Source organism: Lemur catta, chromosome 3 (assembly GCF_020740605.2).
Source record: "Lemur catta isolate mLemCat1 chromosome 3, mLemCat1.pri, whole genome shotgun sequence".
Taxonomy (NCBI): Eukaryota; Metazoa; Chordata; class Mammalia; order Primates; family Lemuridae; genus Lemur; species Lemur catta.
In genome coordinates this window covers 87,876,503-87,894,290 of record NC_059130.1, presented here as the reverse complement: position 1 = coordinate 87,894,290, position 17,788 = coordinate 87,876,503, and the positions used below count along the sequence as shown (strand labels likewise).

The 17,788-nt window shown below is 33.7% G+C and overlaps 1 protein-coding gene across 2 annotated transcripts in view; it reads right to left on the bottom strand.

Annotated features, from left to right (window-relative positions):
• NRDC (nardilysin convertase) overlaps positions 1-17,788 on the bottom strand; it is an 85,318-nt gene that overhangs the window by 53,496 nt on the left and 14,034 nt on the right. The window contains exons 2-6 of one of the 2 annotated variants that reach the window (XM_045548039.1): positions 12,742-13,036; positions 9,969-10,102; positions 8,991-9,060; positions 8,754-8,835; positions 7,726-7,879 (exon numbers count right to left, since the gene is read on the bottom strand). In XM_045548039.1, coding sequence (XP_045403995.1) covers positions 7,726-7,879; positions 8,754-8,835; positions 8,991-9,060; positions 9,969-10,102; positions 12,742-13,036 — 735 coding nt within the window. The remainder of the gene's footprint in view (positions 1-7,725; positions 7,880-8,753; positions 8,836-8,990; positions 9,061-9,968; positions 10,103-12,741; positions 13,037-17,788) is intronic. The other variant, XM_045548040.1, reaches the window with a different exon arrangement.

Genomic DNA, 17,788 nt, shown 5'->3' with positions numbered 1-17,788 from the left:
TGGTTCTTTTTAATAATTTTTCTCTTTTAATTGATTGTCTTTATTTGGTGAGACATCACTGTCATACTTTCCTTTAGTCCTTTAGATATGATTTTCTTAAGTTCTTTGAACATGTTTAAAATAGCTTATTTAAAGATACTGTTCAGTAAGTTGAGCATCTGGGCTGTCTCAAGAACAGTGTCTATCAACTGCTTTTTTCCTGTGTATAGGCCATACTTTGTTTCTTCATATCTCCCATAATTTTCTATTGAAAACATTGTTTTAAATAATACAATGTGGCAACTCTGGAAATCAAGATCTACTCCTATCCCCAAGGTTTGTTGTTATTAAGTTTGTTGGTGGTGGTACTGTTTATTTATTTATTCCTAAACTAATTCTGTAAAGTCTGTATTCTCTGAAAAGTGTGGCCACTGAAGTCTCTGCTTGGTTAGCTGAGGGGTAATCACTGGCTATACAGAGATTTCCTTAAATGCCTGGAATCAAGAAGTCTCCCAGCCTTGCCAAAGAGCTCTGTGTACATACTGAGACATGCCTTTAGCACTCAGCCAGGCAGTTTACAACTCTGCCTTATCCACTGCATCCTGCTTGCAAAAAGACTTAAGGTCAATCAAGATGACAACCTAAGGCCTTCTCAGGTCTTTATTGAGCATGTAAACAGCTCTGGACGTGGCATATCCCTATGCATGTACACGGCCTTCTAAATTCCCAAGAAAAGTTTGGACATTTCAAAGCCCCAGTGGGCATCTCCTTTCCCAGTTGTTTTCCTTTGAGCTTTGTGGTTAGTCTATTGTTTGCCCCAGTTGTTATCCACTGCCTCAGGTAATCACAAAGTTAAACAACTGCCACTAAATATTTCAGGTAAATGCCACCCCTCCCTCTCCCCACCCCCCTCCCTGAGAAAAAGATTTTTGCAGTGGATGAACTCTCAATCAGGTCAAATAAAGAAATGCCCGGCAAATGGGGCTTCGCAGTAAAGTAACAGGCAGTTCAAATAATGACAATTCTCCAAGAATACTGTCTTTAGAGAATTCCAAACCTATCCTGTCCCCTCCAATGGCTGCTAATCTGCTGGTTTTTAGTGTTGTTACAGGAACTCTTAGTTTTTAAGAATACTGTGGACCCAAGGGGAGGGGAATAGAAACAGGGCAAGTTAAAATGCCACAAAGTTTGTGGTTTTACTAAGATTCAGCCTCTTTTCTTTAGTTTGTTGCACACCTTTGTTTAATTTTCAGAGTTCTGAAAATAGTTAATTTTGACCATTTCTGGCAATGTTCTCATTGCTTTTATGGAAGAGAGGCTTTCAGGGGTCCTTACCTCACCATTCCTGCTGATGTTCTTTGCTTCTTTTATCTCATTAAAGCAATAAAATAGTTGTCTTGTTTTATTCCTGCTTTGATTTTTAGCATTTCCTTCTACTTTCTCTTGGCATATTTTGCTGGTCTTATTCAGACTTGTTAAGATTGATAACTAGCTGATTAATTTTCAGCTTTTTTCCTTTTCTAGCATGTGCATTACAGGTTATACATTTTCCTCTAAGGACTACTGTAGCTGCATTCCACAACTTTTGCTTTATATTTTTATAATTCAGTTTAAAATAGTTTCCATTTCAGTCATGCTTTCTTCTTTTATCTAGATTTTCTTAGAAGTGTATTTCTTAATTTCCAAACATAAGGGAATACTCCAGTTGTCTTTCAGGTACTGATTTCTAGCTAAACTTAAAGTGTACACTGTGATTGAAAGACATAATTTATATGATTTTCATGCTTTGAAATTTGAAACTGAATTTATGGCTTAAAATATGGTAACATTTTTAAATGTTCCATTGCACTTGAATAAAATTTGTACTTTAAAGTTGTTGGGTAAGCATTCTACATGTCCATAAAATATTAATAAGATCTGGTAGTTTTGTCTCAAATTTCTATGTCCTTACTGATTTTTCTTATGGTTGTTCTAACAATTACTGAGAAAGGAATGTTAAACTTCCCACTGTGGTTGGTTATTTGTGTATTTCTCCTTATATTTATACATTTTATTTATTTTGTGGTTATGTTATTAAATGTGCTCATATTGGAAACAACTGTCTTCCTAGTTAAGTTTTATCAATATGAAGGGAGCTTCTTGAGCAACAGCAAAATGTTTTACCTTAGTCTATTTTATCTGATAACAGTATAACTACATTGGCTTCATGCTGGTATTTGCATGGTATATCATTTTATGACTCTTTTACTTTCAACCTTTCTGTATCCTTATGTTTAAGTCTTGAAAACTGTTTGACTGGGTTTTCAAAAATGCAGCCTGACACTGTCTTTTAATTGGAAGTTAGTTCATTTACATTTAATGGAAATACTAACACATTTGGGTCTATACCTACCCCCATACTACTTTGTACTATTTGCCCCACTTGTTCTGTTTTTGTTTCTCCCATTTTTTGTTCTTCGAATTTATTATGTTTAAAAATCATTCCAAATGTTTTTCCTTTACTGGATTGGAAGTTTTATGCTCAAATTCTGTTCTTTTAGAAGTTACCCTAAAAATATTATTACACGTATCCTTTAACTTATGAATGTTACTGTTACTCAATACCTTACAAACCTTTTTCTCCATTTATTATCACTCCTGACTACTATGCTATTGTGTATTTTAATTCTTTAGTTTTTAAACTTCATAATTATTGTTTTGAATAATCAGTGCTCATTTATTTCTACTCATATAAAATTACTTTCTTCTTCTTTCTTTGCATCTCTGACCTTCATTTTCTTTCTGCCTAAAATAAATTCTTTAGAATTTCCTTCAGTGAGTAAGTTGGCTGGGGGCAAGCTCCCTCAGTTGTATGTCTGAAAGTCTATTTTACTATCATTCTTTTTTTTAATTTTTAAATTATTATTATTATTTTTTAGAGATGAGATCTCACTGTCTCCCAGGCTGAAGTACACTGGTGCAATTATAGTTCATTGTAGTCTCATACTCCTGGTCTCAAGCAATCCTCCCACCTCAGCCTCCCAGGTAGCTGGGACTACAGGCATATGCCACTACACCAGATAATTTTTAAATTTTTTTTAGACATGTGTCTCACTATGTTGCCTACGCTGGTCTTGAACTCCTGACCACAAGCGATCCTCCCACCTCAGCCTCCTGAGTATCTGGGATCTCATGCATGAGCCACCATGCCCAGTTTACTACCATTCTTTTTGTTGTTGTTGCCACACATTACTTTTATTTTTTAATTTATTTTTTCTAGTGTTAAACCAGTTTTGACATTTGTTAAACATTCTTCTTTACCTCTTTTTTTTTTTTGCTCTGGTGAGTGTAGTAAGTTTCTCAGATCTTTTGAGTGATAACAAATGGTACTCTAGGGCTTAGCCTTAAAAATGTTACTAGGGAAAAGAATCTCAGAAAAATAGAGAAAATCTCCCTTCCAATATGGCTGTAGGAAAATGAATATATTTCCACAAAAATGTGTCACAGGTAAATTGGTGAATTATAAAGATTACCCAACTACCATCCTTAAAAGATATTTTTGATTAGTGTAGAATTTGTGGTTGGTTAGTAGTTATATTCTTTCAGAACACTGAGGATATCCCGCTGTCTTTTACCTTCCATTATTGCTATTGAGTAGTCATCTATTAGTATAACTAGTATTCCTTTGAAGAAATTTTTCTGTATTTTATGTTTTTGTACATGTGGATTTCTTCTCATGTATACATTTGGAAGTTGTTAGACTTCTTTAACTTCTGATTTAATGTCTTACATCAGGTTCTGAAAATCTTCCAGTGATTGACCCTTCAAATATTGTCTCTACTCCATTCTTCTCTCCTTTCGTTTTAGAATTCCAAGTAAATAAATATGAGACAGTTCCACTTCATCTTCTATGCCTCATATCCTTTTTCTGTACTTTTTAAGGGTGTTTGTTTTTCTCTTTACGCTATATTTGGGTTAATTTCTTCTGGCCTATCTTCCAGTTCACCAATTCTATTTTTAGCTATGTCTACTCTTTTCTTATGCCTGTCCATTATGTTTTCAATTTTTATCATCTGTCAGTTCTAGATGTTCTTTGCTATTTTTCAAATCTCCTAGGTCACATTTGACAGTTTCCTATTCCTTGCAAGCATATTCAAATTTGTCCTTCATTTCTTTAAAAACAGAAAGTATAATTATTTTTGTAACTTTTGTGTAACTATTCCAGTGCTTGAGATGTCTAAGAATCTTTTTGTGTTATCTGTTCTCACTCATGTGGTTTTATATTTTCTCATGCGCCTGCTTATTTTTGACTGAATATTGACCATTTTATTGAAAGATCTACCTATAAAAACAACATAAGGCCCAGAAAGAGGGCTTCTTCCTTTTGAGAGGACTTATGTTTGCTTCTATCAGGCTTCCAAAAACACTACCAGTTCTGGACCATGTTAAACTACAATCAAGACCTGAGGTTCTCCAAAAGACTCAGGCACTTTGAACCTAGGCTATAATTTCTCAGGATGTGTCACCCATTTCCTCAAGATTTCTGGAATCCCAGCTTACAATGGGGAGGGTCTCCTGTTAGATGTCCCACCTTGCGGACATCCTGGGCTTTGCTATTTGTTACCCTTACCCTGACCTGATAAAATAAAACAAAATTTATTGAAATTAGCAAATGCCATCAAGGTAAAGACAGCTTCCATTCTCACTTACTTACTGGAGTAAAAATTCAATCATTTCCCTAACTACTTAAATGATCTAAAATACTTATAAACAATGTAACCTGAGTGAGAGAATTAGATTTTGCTGACCTATTAAAAACAATGGCATTTAATCCATGGTATATAAAAGCACATGACAAAAAGGCTTTTTTTCCTTATTAATTATAGAAGTATAATATTATAGTATTTATTACAATATTTGCATTATCTAATGCTCTACCATATGGTGGTATGATGGATACCACCATATCTATCATTTATGGCATAAATTTATAATCTGATAAATTATATCATTAATTTCTCCTTTTAATACAGTTCCATTCTTCTTATTCTTTTAAGTGAAAATAAATGTGAGGTGATATTCTTATTTGCTGATGCAGTCCTTACACCAAAAATGTTGAGAACAATCTCTTTAAAAGGAAACAAAATATGCTTCTTAACTCGATTTTACACCAAATTTCATCATCTCTGAGACAGTCAGAATCTAAGCATATATCTTTTGCCTATTCTTTCTGTCAATGAAATGAATTTTTATTTTTCCTTCTTTATATTTGGATATAGCCAAATATAAAGTCACAAGAATTCAACTTGTCTTCTACTTAAGATGTCTTCACACATACAAATATCTATTTGGATTTTATAAACTATAGGAGCTGAGAACTTTGAAGTAAGAGCAAACGTGTTTATCCTCAGAGTTATATGGGTAAGGTCTCCCCTTGACGTATTCCTGATCTTTTTTGAGTTTATAGGAAAGACAATCTCAGGCATCATTTACATTGCTTTCATTGATTTCTTTTGTCTCTATTCCTCTATTTGGTTTTTGGCATTAAAGGTTTGATTACCAAACAATGAATATAAATTATACATTTTGTGAATATGTCCTTAAGTAAGCAATTAATAATAGCTATGAAACAGTTGACTGAACACAGGTTAACGGTCATATTATAGAAATAATGAAGAAAATCTGCCATGTTGCATCCTATTATAAATAACATTACCAAAATAACTTTGTCAATTTTAATAGGATTTTGGCATTCTTTTAGCATAAAAGTTGTTAACTTGGGGGTTCAGGAACACAAAAATATTTATTCCGTTAAAAATAGTGGCATATGCTTTCAATTTATGGGAATACACCCAAAAGATTTCTGTAGGTCAAATTAAACTCTTTTTAATTTTTTTTTTTTTGAAACAGGTTCTTACTCTGTTGCCCAGACTCACTGCAACCTCAAACTCTCGGGCTCAAGCAATCCTCCTGCCTCAGCCTCCCAAGTAGCTGGGACTATAGACATCTGCCACTGCACGTGGCTAATTTTTTAATTTTTTTAGAGATGGGGTCTCCCTATGTCACCCAGGCTAATCTCCAACTCCTGGCTTCAAGTAATCCTCCTGCCTTGACCTCCCAAAGTGCTGGGATTAAAAGTGTGAGCCACTGCACCCAGCAAAATTAAACTTTTAAGAGACTATTTTTGGGAGAAAATCAGACTGTTGTCATGTTTTGAAAATTTTTTGGTCATTATCTTTTGATTTTATGGTAATTTCTGCTATAAAGGAACTGCATTAATTCATTCAACAAATATCTGAGTGTCTACCAAATTCTTAATGTTGCAGATATGTCAACAAACAATAGGCAAACACAAAAATCTCTGCTCTCAAGGAGCTTACATCATACTGACAATCTCAAGATTTATTTTTTTATATTTTAATCTGACATTTATCTAGAGTTTGGTAAAAAGTGACTCCTTTTTTCCAGTGTAGACTTTGGTCTGCAACCTTATAATATCAAATTTCTAATAGTGCACTGACACAAACTTTTTGTAGTTTTCAAAAACAATTTTGTAATGAATATCAAAAGCTTTTTTTAAAAGCCTTAAAAATATGTATGCAAATATACTCAGCAATTTCACTTCTTAGAACTTAAAAAAATAATTAAGGATGTACACAAAAAGCCAGGTGTGGTGGCTCACACCTGTAATCTCAGCACTTTGGGAGGCTGAAGTGGGAAGATCACTTGAGGCCAAGGAGTTCAAGACTAGCCTGAGCCAACATTGCCAGATCCCATCTCTACAAAAAAATGAAGAAATTAGGCAGGCATGGTGGTGTGCACCTACATGTAGTCCCAGCTACTCAGGAGAGTGAGGTGGGGAGATCACTTGAGCTCAGGAGTTCAGGGTTACAGTGAGCTATGACAGGGGCCACTGCACTCCTCCCTAGGTGACAGAGCAAGACTTTGTCTCCAAAATTTAAAAAAAAAAAGGGATGTACACAGAGATTAGAATATTCATTACAGCATTACGGTACTGGAAACAACTCTCCAATAAAATGTAACTGGTTGAATACCTTATGGTATTTCTATATAATGTAAATAATATATAATCACTTCCATGCATGTTTTATAAGTTATATAATTTATATAGAAATTACATAACTGTAAGTTAAATCATGTATCTTGTTTAGAATTATAGGTTATAAAAAGGTATTAATATTAACAACATGATTCTATATACATTAAAAAAGATAGATGCCTATATACCAAAACATTAACTCTGGTTATCTCTATATTGTAAGACTAGAGGCAATCTTATTCCTTTTTTTTCTTTGTTTTTCCATATTTTCTACTAAATTAAAATTTATTGCAATAATGAGTCAATACAGAATGCATCATTAACAAAATTAAAAGGATGTTTAAGAGTTTCAGTGTATACCTATGGGATACAATGTACACTATTCAAGTGTAGGTACACCAAAGACCTAGACTTCACCACCATTATGTTACAATACATACATGTAACAGAATTCAAGTTGTACACCCTAATCTATTAAAATAAAAAAGTTTCCATTTAATCTTTAATACAAAGACAACGTATTACAGGATGAAGGCCAACATATATTTAATAGTGTGCTCTTTTCTTCAAATAAAGTTTTGTGACAATTCTATAGAACTAGATTTCTTGAAATTACTTGAAAAGAAATACCATAGAACATGCCCAATATTTCCATTTGTAAAGAGTTATTAAATAATTAAAATAAAAATACACTTTGAGTTAGTTACCTATCCAGGGCTTCCTTGAAGTATTTTCTCTGAACATCAAACTGAAAGACTGTACGTTCACAATCAGTTGAAGCATTATCACTACCCCCATGTTTCTTCAGGAAGGCATCAAACCCATTCTCATCTGGATATTTCAAACTACCCATGAATACCACTAAATGGAAAGAACACAAAGCCACAGAACATAAAGATATAGACAATATTTTTATTATCAAAGATGAACTTTGTTATATGGATGGCAAAACTGAAAGAATATAGACCAACACATTAACAATGGTTATGTCTGGATAATACTTACCTTCTTCATTATACTTCTGTTTTTGCAACTTTCTATAATGCTCATGTATTACTTTTATACTAAATAACCCAAACATTACATTTTTAAAGACAAGAAAAATATGTAATTGATTTATATAAAGGCTAAAATTTAAGAAGTATATATGCAGATCGTCTGCTACTATAAAAATTCATAAAGTGAGAAGTTTATCCTCAAATAGCTTAGAAAACTAGAATATAAAAAATGAGTAATTTAGGAAAACAAATATGGATTTAAATATTTTTAATTATATAATATTCCACATAGGTTTTATTCAAGTACATTCATAATAAACTGAAGTTTCTATTTTGTTTTGTTTTTATGTCAATCATGCTTTTTTATTTTCTGCACTTCTGATACTTTGACATCTTGGGGCCTTGCTAACCCTGGAAGAGACTGCCCTGGGAGGAGCAATTCCTGGAAAATAGCAATCTTCTGATGTATTAACTTTACCATGCCTGAATAAAAATAACACCTACATTTTAAAGTAGTTTTCTAAGTGGTTTCATACTAATTCTCAATATAAGCACACTGAAGGAGATTAAAAGTGGCTCCCTATGACATTCATAAATCAAAGATTTTTTTCTTAGCCTTTTTCTTTTATTAAATATATCATAATTCTATCAAACCAATTACTTATCTTTGAAATAAACTCATACAAATTTAGAGGGGACAAAAACACACCCTGGAATGATATTTTACAAGATCTTACTGTGCTCCAAAAAGTGTGCCAGCCCGGGTAGGTCATCTGGATCAGCAAAACTCCCAACTCCAACACAAAGAGCCGCTGCAGACTGGAGTAAGTAGAACACATACAAATAGCTGAGTCAATCCCAGAGGAATAATATTAGCACCTCACTTTAAGGATTCACTTGGAGATGGATGTTTTCCAATAAAGTAACAAAATTCTTTCCCTGAGAATCAGGAGGAGCAGCAAAGTGAAACTCACCAGAACTGTGTCAGTTTCACCCTGCTGCTCCTCCGCTTGCCATCCTGCCAAATGCTGAACAGGTGCAGACCTAAGGAAAAAAGCAGAAACAGACCGAAAAAAAGGAAGAGGGACTGGACAGCCCACCCAAATATAATTTCATGTCAGCATTTCAGAATTCTGAACCAAGTTTGTTCCCTGAATTACTAGATTTTGGAAATCTGCAGAAGAAACAAGTCTAAGTAGATTATCTCTAAAGATCTCTAAGCAATTAAAGACTGTGTTCAGTAACTCAGTTACTAAATGTGAAACCTCTCAATATGTTACTCAGAAATTTTTGTTTTTATTAAAATAGAAAGTAAAATAACATTTTAAGAAAAGATCTAACAAAAATAATAAGTGGTTAAAAAAGTAAAATCTTTAGCTATTAAAAAAACTATAGAACTACACTTTAAAGAGGCCTTTTAGTTCTTCGCATCTTATTGAAGATATATAGTATATATTACTTATCAGTATATATTCTCCCAACACCTTGGAAAATCAGAGCTTTTAAGAAAACAGGTGGCTAGAAGGTACACTAAACTCTGTACTTAAAATGATTGGGGCATACCATTATATCATCACAAGTTAAAAGAAAAAAAAAGGAGAGAAAAACAGTCAATTTGAATCTTTTAAGATAGGAAGGTAAATTATCAACTTTCTCAAATTTTATAACTGTCAATTTTATAAGGCCAACACATTTAGTGAAATAGATTATTTTGACAAATGGTTGCCCTATTAGAAAAAGAGCTTTAAAAAAAATAGCATGTACCTGGTATAAAGTCTAACCATGTGTCAGAAAATGAAAGTATGTTTTTTAGAAGAACCAAACAGCCTCACTTGATACTATAAACCCCATTTTGAAGACTTAGGCACATAAACTCAGTTAAACATGGGGGAATATCTATTTCTTCAAACCACAGTCTAACTTGTTCTGTGATGTTTGAATAGATGCCTAACCTGCTTTCAGCTCCAACTACCCCATAAAGATTTCTTGTCTCGACCAGCAGGGCTGAAGACATTTTTGAATAAGTTGACTTAAACCACAGTCTATCAGTCAGCTTTGACCACAGCAAAAACAGGCTCTGCGATTGCTAGAAAAGAAATTCATACTTGAGAATTTTCTACCCAAGAAATTCATACTTGAGAAATTCATACTTGAGAACTGAATTAAGAAAGCCCTGAACAAATAGTAATTCAGTATATATCTACACTTAAATTTCAATTTTCTTGTTAATATACCAAACTTTTCAGATCAAGAACAACTTCTTTTGGGAGGAGGAAAATGGAGGGGGATAAAAAAGTTGCCTCAGAAAAGTAGTTAGCTACTTAATTAGATAAACATTCCCGCCAAAAAACTATCAAACTTTTCTTCCCACTTCCTTTATTAATTAATTCTCATATTTACCTTAAACAGGGTTCACATTTTTAAAATAAAAATCATAAAAGTACTTCAAAATCCTATACCAGTCTTAAACCACCTCTTACCAAGACTAATTTACTTTATTTCCCTTTTCCAGATACTTATTCATTCAATAAATATAAACCATTTTCGATTGTTAACAATCATGTAGTCTTTCTAGTGTATCCATTGTTTCTGAATCAAAACAAGTTGATTTCCTCTTCTGCTACTCAGGTTCCTCTGTTCCATTCTTGTATAATCCAGAAAATTAGCTATCAATGTTTTATAAAGGACTATATCACACTGAATTCCCAGAAAAGTAGCACCTAAGCCTTTTTTGTTTTTTTAAGACAGGGTCTCGTTCTGCCACCCAGGCTGGAGTGCAGTGGCATGATCATAGCTTGCTGCTGCCTCAAACCCCTGGGCTCAAGCAATCCTCCCATCTCAGACTCTCAAGTTGCTGGGATTACAGGTGCTCACCACCATATCCAGCCAATTTTTTCATTTTTTTGTAGAGACGGGGTCTGGCTATGTTGCCCAGGCTGGTCTTAAACTCCTGGCCTCAAGCGATCCTCCCTCCTCGGCCTCCCAAAGTGCTGGGATTATAGGCATGAGCCACCGTGCCTGGACCCCGAAGTCATTTTTTTAAATGATCACTAGACTATGATGCTGCTGCTTCTAAAAAAGATAATCTTTTATAATTTGATTCACCTAAGAAAATAAAAAGGGGTACCAAAAAGCCTGAAGTAAATTTTCTTCGTTCATCAAAAGTGTTCACAATTGCTGCATAAAGCTAAGTATTTTATTACATGTTGACATTAAAGGTGGGTATTAAAACAATTTTAATTGTTTTACGTTGCTTTATCAGTTAATAGAAAACCTAAAGAAACTCAAAGAAATGGAAAAGCTACTTTTAGATAGATATAGAAACTTATAGATAAGAAATATTCAATTAAGTTGTAACAGCCTTAGAACTAAAATGAACCTCAAAAATTATGTAATCTTGTTTTAGAAATAAGAAAAAAAAATGAGAAAATGAAAAGGCCTAAGACCATCTAGAAATACAGGGACAGAGCCATATTTAGAGCCCAGGTTTCCTGTCAGTGTTCTTTCCATTCTGTGACTTTTATAATTTCTTCCTATTATTGTTCTATTTGGAATTAAGAGATCTATTTTAAATTAAAAATGAATTTATTAATTCCTAATCTGTTTATAAAGACCTTGACATATAGACTATCAAATAACATACATTTATACTTTTTTCAGTGTTTTGATTTTCATTTCTAAAGCTTTCCAAGCTAAAACTACTTGGCATATCGTGCTACCTAAAACCAGGACCACTCATAATCTGAGTAGCAAGGGGCAAAAAGCTTCTTAAAAACATCTTAAAAACTTATTAAAAAGCATCTTAAAAACTCAATCCCCCCAATAACTTAGTAAAAGAACCAGTATAATCTTTCATTTAAACAAATAATTTTTTCCAGGAAAGAGGAATACCAAAGGATTTAGTTAAATCATACCTACTGCTTATAACTCACATCTTCAAATCCTTGAGGGCTGAGCACTTTTAAGTATTCATTGACTTCAAACATTTGCTGGTCAATTCTACTATAATGCCTCCAAAATATTATCCTCTAATATGGGTACTCCCTACTGTGAAATGGAGGCATTCTTCAAAAAATATTAAGAGGGAAATTCTCCCTATCAAGCCCTATTTATCTATTCACTGATAGCCATTATATATTAAATTAACTAGGCTCAACTCCCCCACTTCTATTTCAACTTTTCCAATGACTTATTTGTCCAGACCTTTGGTACTTTCTTATAAAAAGAGCTGAATCAAATTCAATTAACTAGATAGAAATTACCCACATGATGACTCTAAGAACTCTAGGCCCGTGTGAAGATTCCACACTAGCCCCATTCTTTCCTCCTTTTTCTAGTCTCTCTAAGGATAATATACTCTCTTATTCATCTATCTCAGGCTAAGAATTATATAGATCCTCACCTACCAGTATTTGTTTTTAAAATATATAATGTATATAAATACACATAAAATCAAATATTGCCATTGATTACCTCTGAGATATGGTTATCAGTGATTTTTTGTTTCTTTAACATTCCATTAATTTTTATAATGAGCATTTATTACTTTTATAATCAGAGCAAAATGTTTTCAAAGCGTAATCCTTATACAGAATAGACCTTTATCTAAGACCAAAAGATAAATATATATTCCTTTTTGTCATTAAGAAATAAAGCATGGGTTTAGAAGTTATCCCAAAGAATTCCCAAATTACGAAAAGATAAAATAGTAGACATGACTCGCACCTGTTTTTCAGTGGTTTTCTTTCTAGCTTCTGCTCTCTCTTCTATTTCTTCCAATTCATTATCCTCAGTATCAAGATCATCATCATTATGTTCATCATCATCATCAAACTCATCTTCATCATCAAAACCCTCTTCATCATCATCTTCTATTTCGGCACCAGAATCTTCATCATCATCATCATCTTCTTCCTCCTCCTCCTCCTCTTCATCATCTGTTGCATTTCCTGTTTTACCTTCCATATTACTTAGGTCTGAAATCAAAAGTGCCTGCAAGCCATTCCGTAATTTGATGTATCTGGGGGAAAAAAACCACACATTTTCATCCAGCTGTCCATTACATTACACCAACACAAGCATAGCAAAATTTAAGGGGGGAAAAAAAATCCAAGCACACACACACACACACACACACACACACACACACACACACCCAACACTATTTGTAAACAAATAAAATTGCTCTGGGGAGGGAACCACAAAAGCTAGTCAGTTTCTGGCTAGCCAGCGGGAAACACAGGGAGGGACACTTCCTGGTTTGTATTTTTTCAATTTTGAACTATAAAATATATTTATCTATTCAAAAATCACATTTTAGAAGTTAAACATACACAATAAACACACCGCTCAGCCTCCCCTATTTTTCAGTTTGTAAGTATTTAAACATTCTACCATATCAGAAGGCTTAGCCTAAGAGAAATGTAGCCCTCAATATACAGAGCAGTCATGCCAGCTTAAGTATTAAAGCAAAATCACATAAATTTAAACTCTGCTGATTCCCTTTCCTACAATATATTTGACATTATACCAGTTCTCCATAGCTGCTTTTACAAACTAAAGAAATGGTTACATCTCTAAGGAAACTAAATCCCACAGACTGGTAGCCCTGCAGTAAGATGAGTCTTACTTAGTAAAACTACTGTGCCAGTTTGATGACTAGCTGCCTATTATAGGTTACTCCCACTTACACTAATTCTTTCATGTACTTATTCAATAAGCATTTATTTATCACCCTTTATGTATCAGATGCCATGCTCCATTAAGGACAGAAAGAATAAAAACCACACAGTTCTCAATCAGGCATTCACTGTCTAGTAATGAGATAATCAAATCAGTACAATATGGAATGATAAAGACAAATACAGAATGTAAGAAAGAAGGAAGCAGTCAGGGAAGCTCTGAGACAAGATACCCTTAAATAAAGACTTAAAGATGAAAAAAGAGTTAGCTAAGCAGAAACTGAGAAGCACAATCATGCAAAGAAAGACAAAGAAGAGAACCTCTGGGCCATGATGAAAGACTAAATACAAGGATTTATCCCCTTTCCATATAAAAAAATTCACATTAAAATGATAGAAAAAAATTTGTGGTTTTATTTTGTTTTTGTTTGGGAATAAAATCATGACAGAGTTAGAAAACAGAAAAAGACATTGTTAGCAGATCACAAACTTTCATAAACTATTAGAACACATTATACAAATTTGATCAGATTAATTGAGAAAACAGCAAAGAAAACCACAGACCTACATACATGTGATAAGGTATTTGTTCTTTCTAAGAAAGCCTAGAGAAAGCCTAAGCTCAAGATCAATAAATAAAAAGAGTAAGGAGAGCTTCAGGACAATAAACTCAATTATTAATTAAATTGGAAATAACCCAAATGTCTACTGACAGGAAAAACTGTGGTATGTTCACACAATGAAATTTTTTTTCATATAGTGGAATATCATAAAGCAGGAAAGCATACAATTCAGCAAAAAACTATAACACTGGTTAACCTTAAAAACATAATAATGAGTGAAAAAAGTCAGAAGACTACACACCATATGAATACCATTCATATAAAGCCAAAAACAAGCAAAAATAAGCAGTATATAGTTTAGCTATACATATATGACAAAAATTTTTTAAGCAAAGAAATAATAAATACAAAATTCAGAATGGGAGGGCAACATGGAAGGATACAGAGCAATAGGACGACCAAGAACACAGAAGTAAATCCTAGTTCTTAAGTTGAGTGATGGGTTATTCATTTTGGATTTGTTACCCACCACTTATATAGAAGTTGCATGTTTTCTTTTGGCATATATCAAATATTAGAAAGTTTTTGAAATGGTAATTAAAGAACTTAATTCAGTAATAACTTGGGCAGTCAGGTCATGTTCCCAAATAATCAACTGTGGGAGACCAGAATATGCCACCCAAAATATGCCTCTTTGGCATAAAGATTGAACTGAAGGCAAGTAAGAAGCAGCAGATGCAGGAAAGCTCTCTGCCCTCCATTTGCCAAAAATCAGGACATAAGTTTACAAAGACAATAGATATCCCAGCCTACCTCCTTTCTACCAGAGAGAACACAAGTTAACCACTGAATATAATTTTATACCTGTATTGGCCTGAAGATGACAGAGGAATCTACATTAACAACCTTTACTGACTTGCCTTTGTCTGCCATTTATTTGCCTTCCACAAATTGCTGCCCCTAGAGACTCAAAGTTCTTTTATACTGTCTTGTTACTTTTCTAAAAATTTACTGCTCTTTATTGAAGATGCTATATAAACTGGAATTCAAAGCCAACTCTTTGAAAAACACTCATTCTCTGGTTATCGCCCATGTATACATGAAATATACATGTTAATGAACTTATGTTGTTTTTCTTGTTAGTCTGTTGTGTGTTACAGGGGTCCATGCCAACTAAGAATTTATGAGGGGAACTTAGGAAGGATGAAGAAAAAATTGTTTTCCTCCACTACACAACCAAACAGCAATAGGACAAATTAAAACCCGAGCTGTTTCCCAAAAACATGCACACTCTGTCCAGAAATAAATTCTAAGATGAATCTTAGAGACACAGAATCTTAGACAAGCAGAGTTCGGGGTAGTCCCAGATATCCATATCAGACATAAAGGCAGGTTGAGGGGAAAAAAAATTGGGGGTGGGGGTAGAACTCTAGAACTCTACTTGGTCTTTGTAAGGTTACAGTGTACATTTTTTTACTAGCTCACAATTTCAAAAATAAGGAGAACAGAAAAAAAATCTAAAGGTACTCTACTTTCAAAATAATCCTATGCATTCTGCTTTTCAAAATAAATCACAAATCTAATAACTTCTCATCACCTCCACAGCTACTTCCTTAGTCTATGCTGTCATCAGGTCTAGTCTCCTAACTGGTCTCCCTGCTTCCATTCTAACCTCAATAGTCCAGCATACCTCTCTAAGCCCATGCCACATGCATATCTTAAGTCTATTCTCAACAGGCTGCATAAAGCAGATCACTCCTGTTATGGGTTGAATTGTGTTCCCCAAAAATTCATATGTTGAAGCCCTAAATTCCACTAACTCAGAATGTGACTATAGAGATAAGACCTTTAAAGAGTTGACTATTAATAAAATGAAGCCTTTAGAGTAGGCCTAATGTCTACTGAGTGGGGTCCTTATAAAAAGAGGAAATTTGAACACACAATGGGACACCAAATATGCGTGTGCACAGAGGAAAGACCATGTGACGGATACAAAGAAGATGGCCATCTGCAAACCAAAGAGAGAGGCCTCAGAAGAAACCAAACCTGCTGACATCTGTGAGAAAATACATTTCTGTTGTTTAAGCCACCCTGTCTGTGATATTTTGTTATGGCAGCCCTAGAAAACTAATAAAAGACCATTTCTCTTTTCAAAAACCAACAATGCCTTTCCACTATACTCAGAATAAAATCCAAAATCCTTACCATGACCTATTAAGGCTTTACATAATCTGGTTTTCCTCTACTTCTCAAATCTTCTTTCCCATCACTCTTACCTCATTCTCTTTGCTCTGACCAAATGACTTTATCGTTGTTTCTTGAACATTGAAGACAGACTCTCATGCCAGGGCTTCTGTGCTTGCTATTCCCTTGGCCCTCAGAATATTAATAGTATTTGTATGGCTGCTCCACCTCTTTCAAGTCTTTGCTGAAATATCTCCCTTTCGGAAATGCCTTCTCTTAACACACTATCTAAAATAGCACCTCAGTCAATTTCTATTCTCTTTTATCCTGCTTTAACCTTCTTCACACCATTTATCATGACTTGACTTTTCTTCTTAAGAAACATTTGTTGAATGAACAAAAGAATGTTAATGCCTAAAGGGGGCCTGATACATGGTATGTACTTAGTATCTGCTAAATGAAACAGAATACCAGATAAAATCTAACACCTAGTTTCATAAAGAAAATTATGTATACATATAAATGTATAGCAAAAGAACTAAAAGTATACAAACCAAATGTAAGAGTAACATGTATCTGGAGAAAGGAGTAAAAGTAGAGAGAGGGACAAAGAATTTTCATGCTTTACTCTGTAATTCCTATACTTTTCCAATCTTTTGTAATAAAAATATATTCACTGATTGTGTATAAAAATAATTTAATAAAAAATTCAAAACCCACTCCTTAACAAATGAAGAACATGTACCAAAAAAGCCCTTAGCTTTACAGAGGATAACTTCCACAAGTCAACATCAAATCCATTTGAAGAAGTCATGGACAAAGTACCCTTCATCATAGCTTCTACTCAACACTATTGAAGGTCCTCGTCAACAAAAAAAGATCCAATATATAAATAAATAAAGAAGAATTATGAGGCACAAATATTGACAGCTCAAACAATCACTGTAAACTATATGATTACCTAGAAAGTGCAAGAATTACCAATAAAAAAACTATTAGCACTAAGCAGAGTTCATCAAAGTAGCCAAAATCAAGAACCATGAATAAAAATCAGTAGCTTTCCTCTACATCAAAGGCAACTAATTAAAATAAGACTTTTTAAAATCTCATTCACAAAAGCAAAAAAACTATAAAATACATAAATATGTACCTAATAACAATAGTTAATATTTTAAATGCATTAATTTACATGTCTTAACCCAGTTAATTCTCACAATAACCCTAATGGGTTATTATTCCCATTTTACGGATGAGGAAACTGAAGCACAAAACAAAGTTTTTTTTGCCCAAGGTCACTGTGGCTTAGCAGGGACTTAATCCAAGTGGCATGACATTAGAACTCAT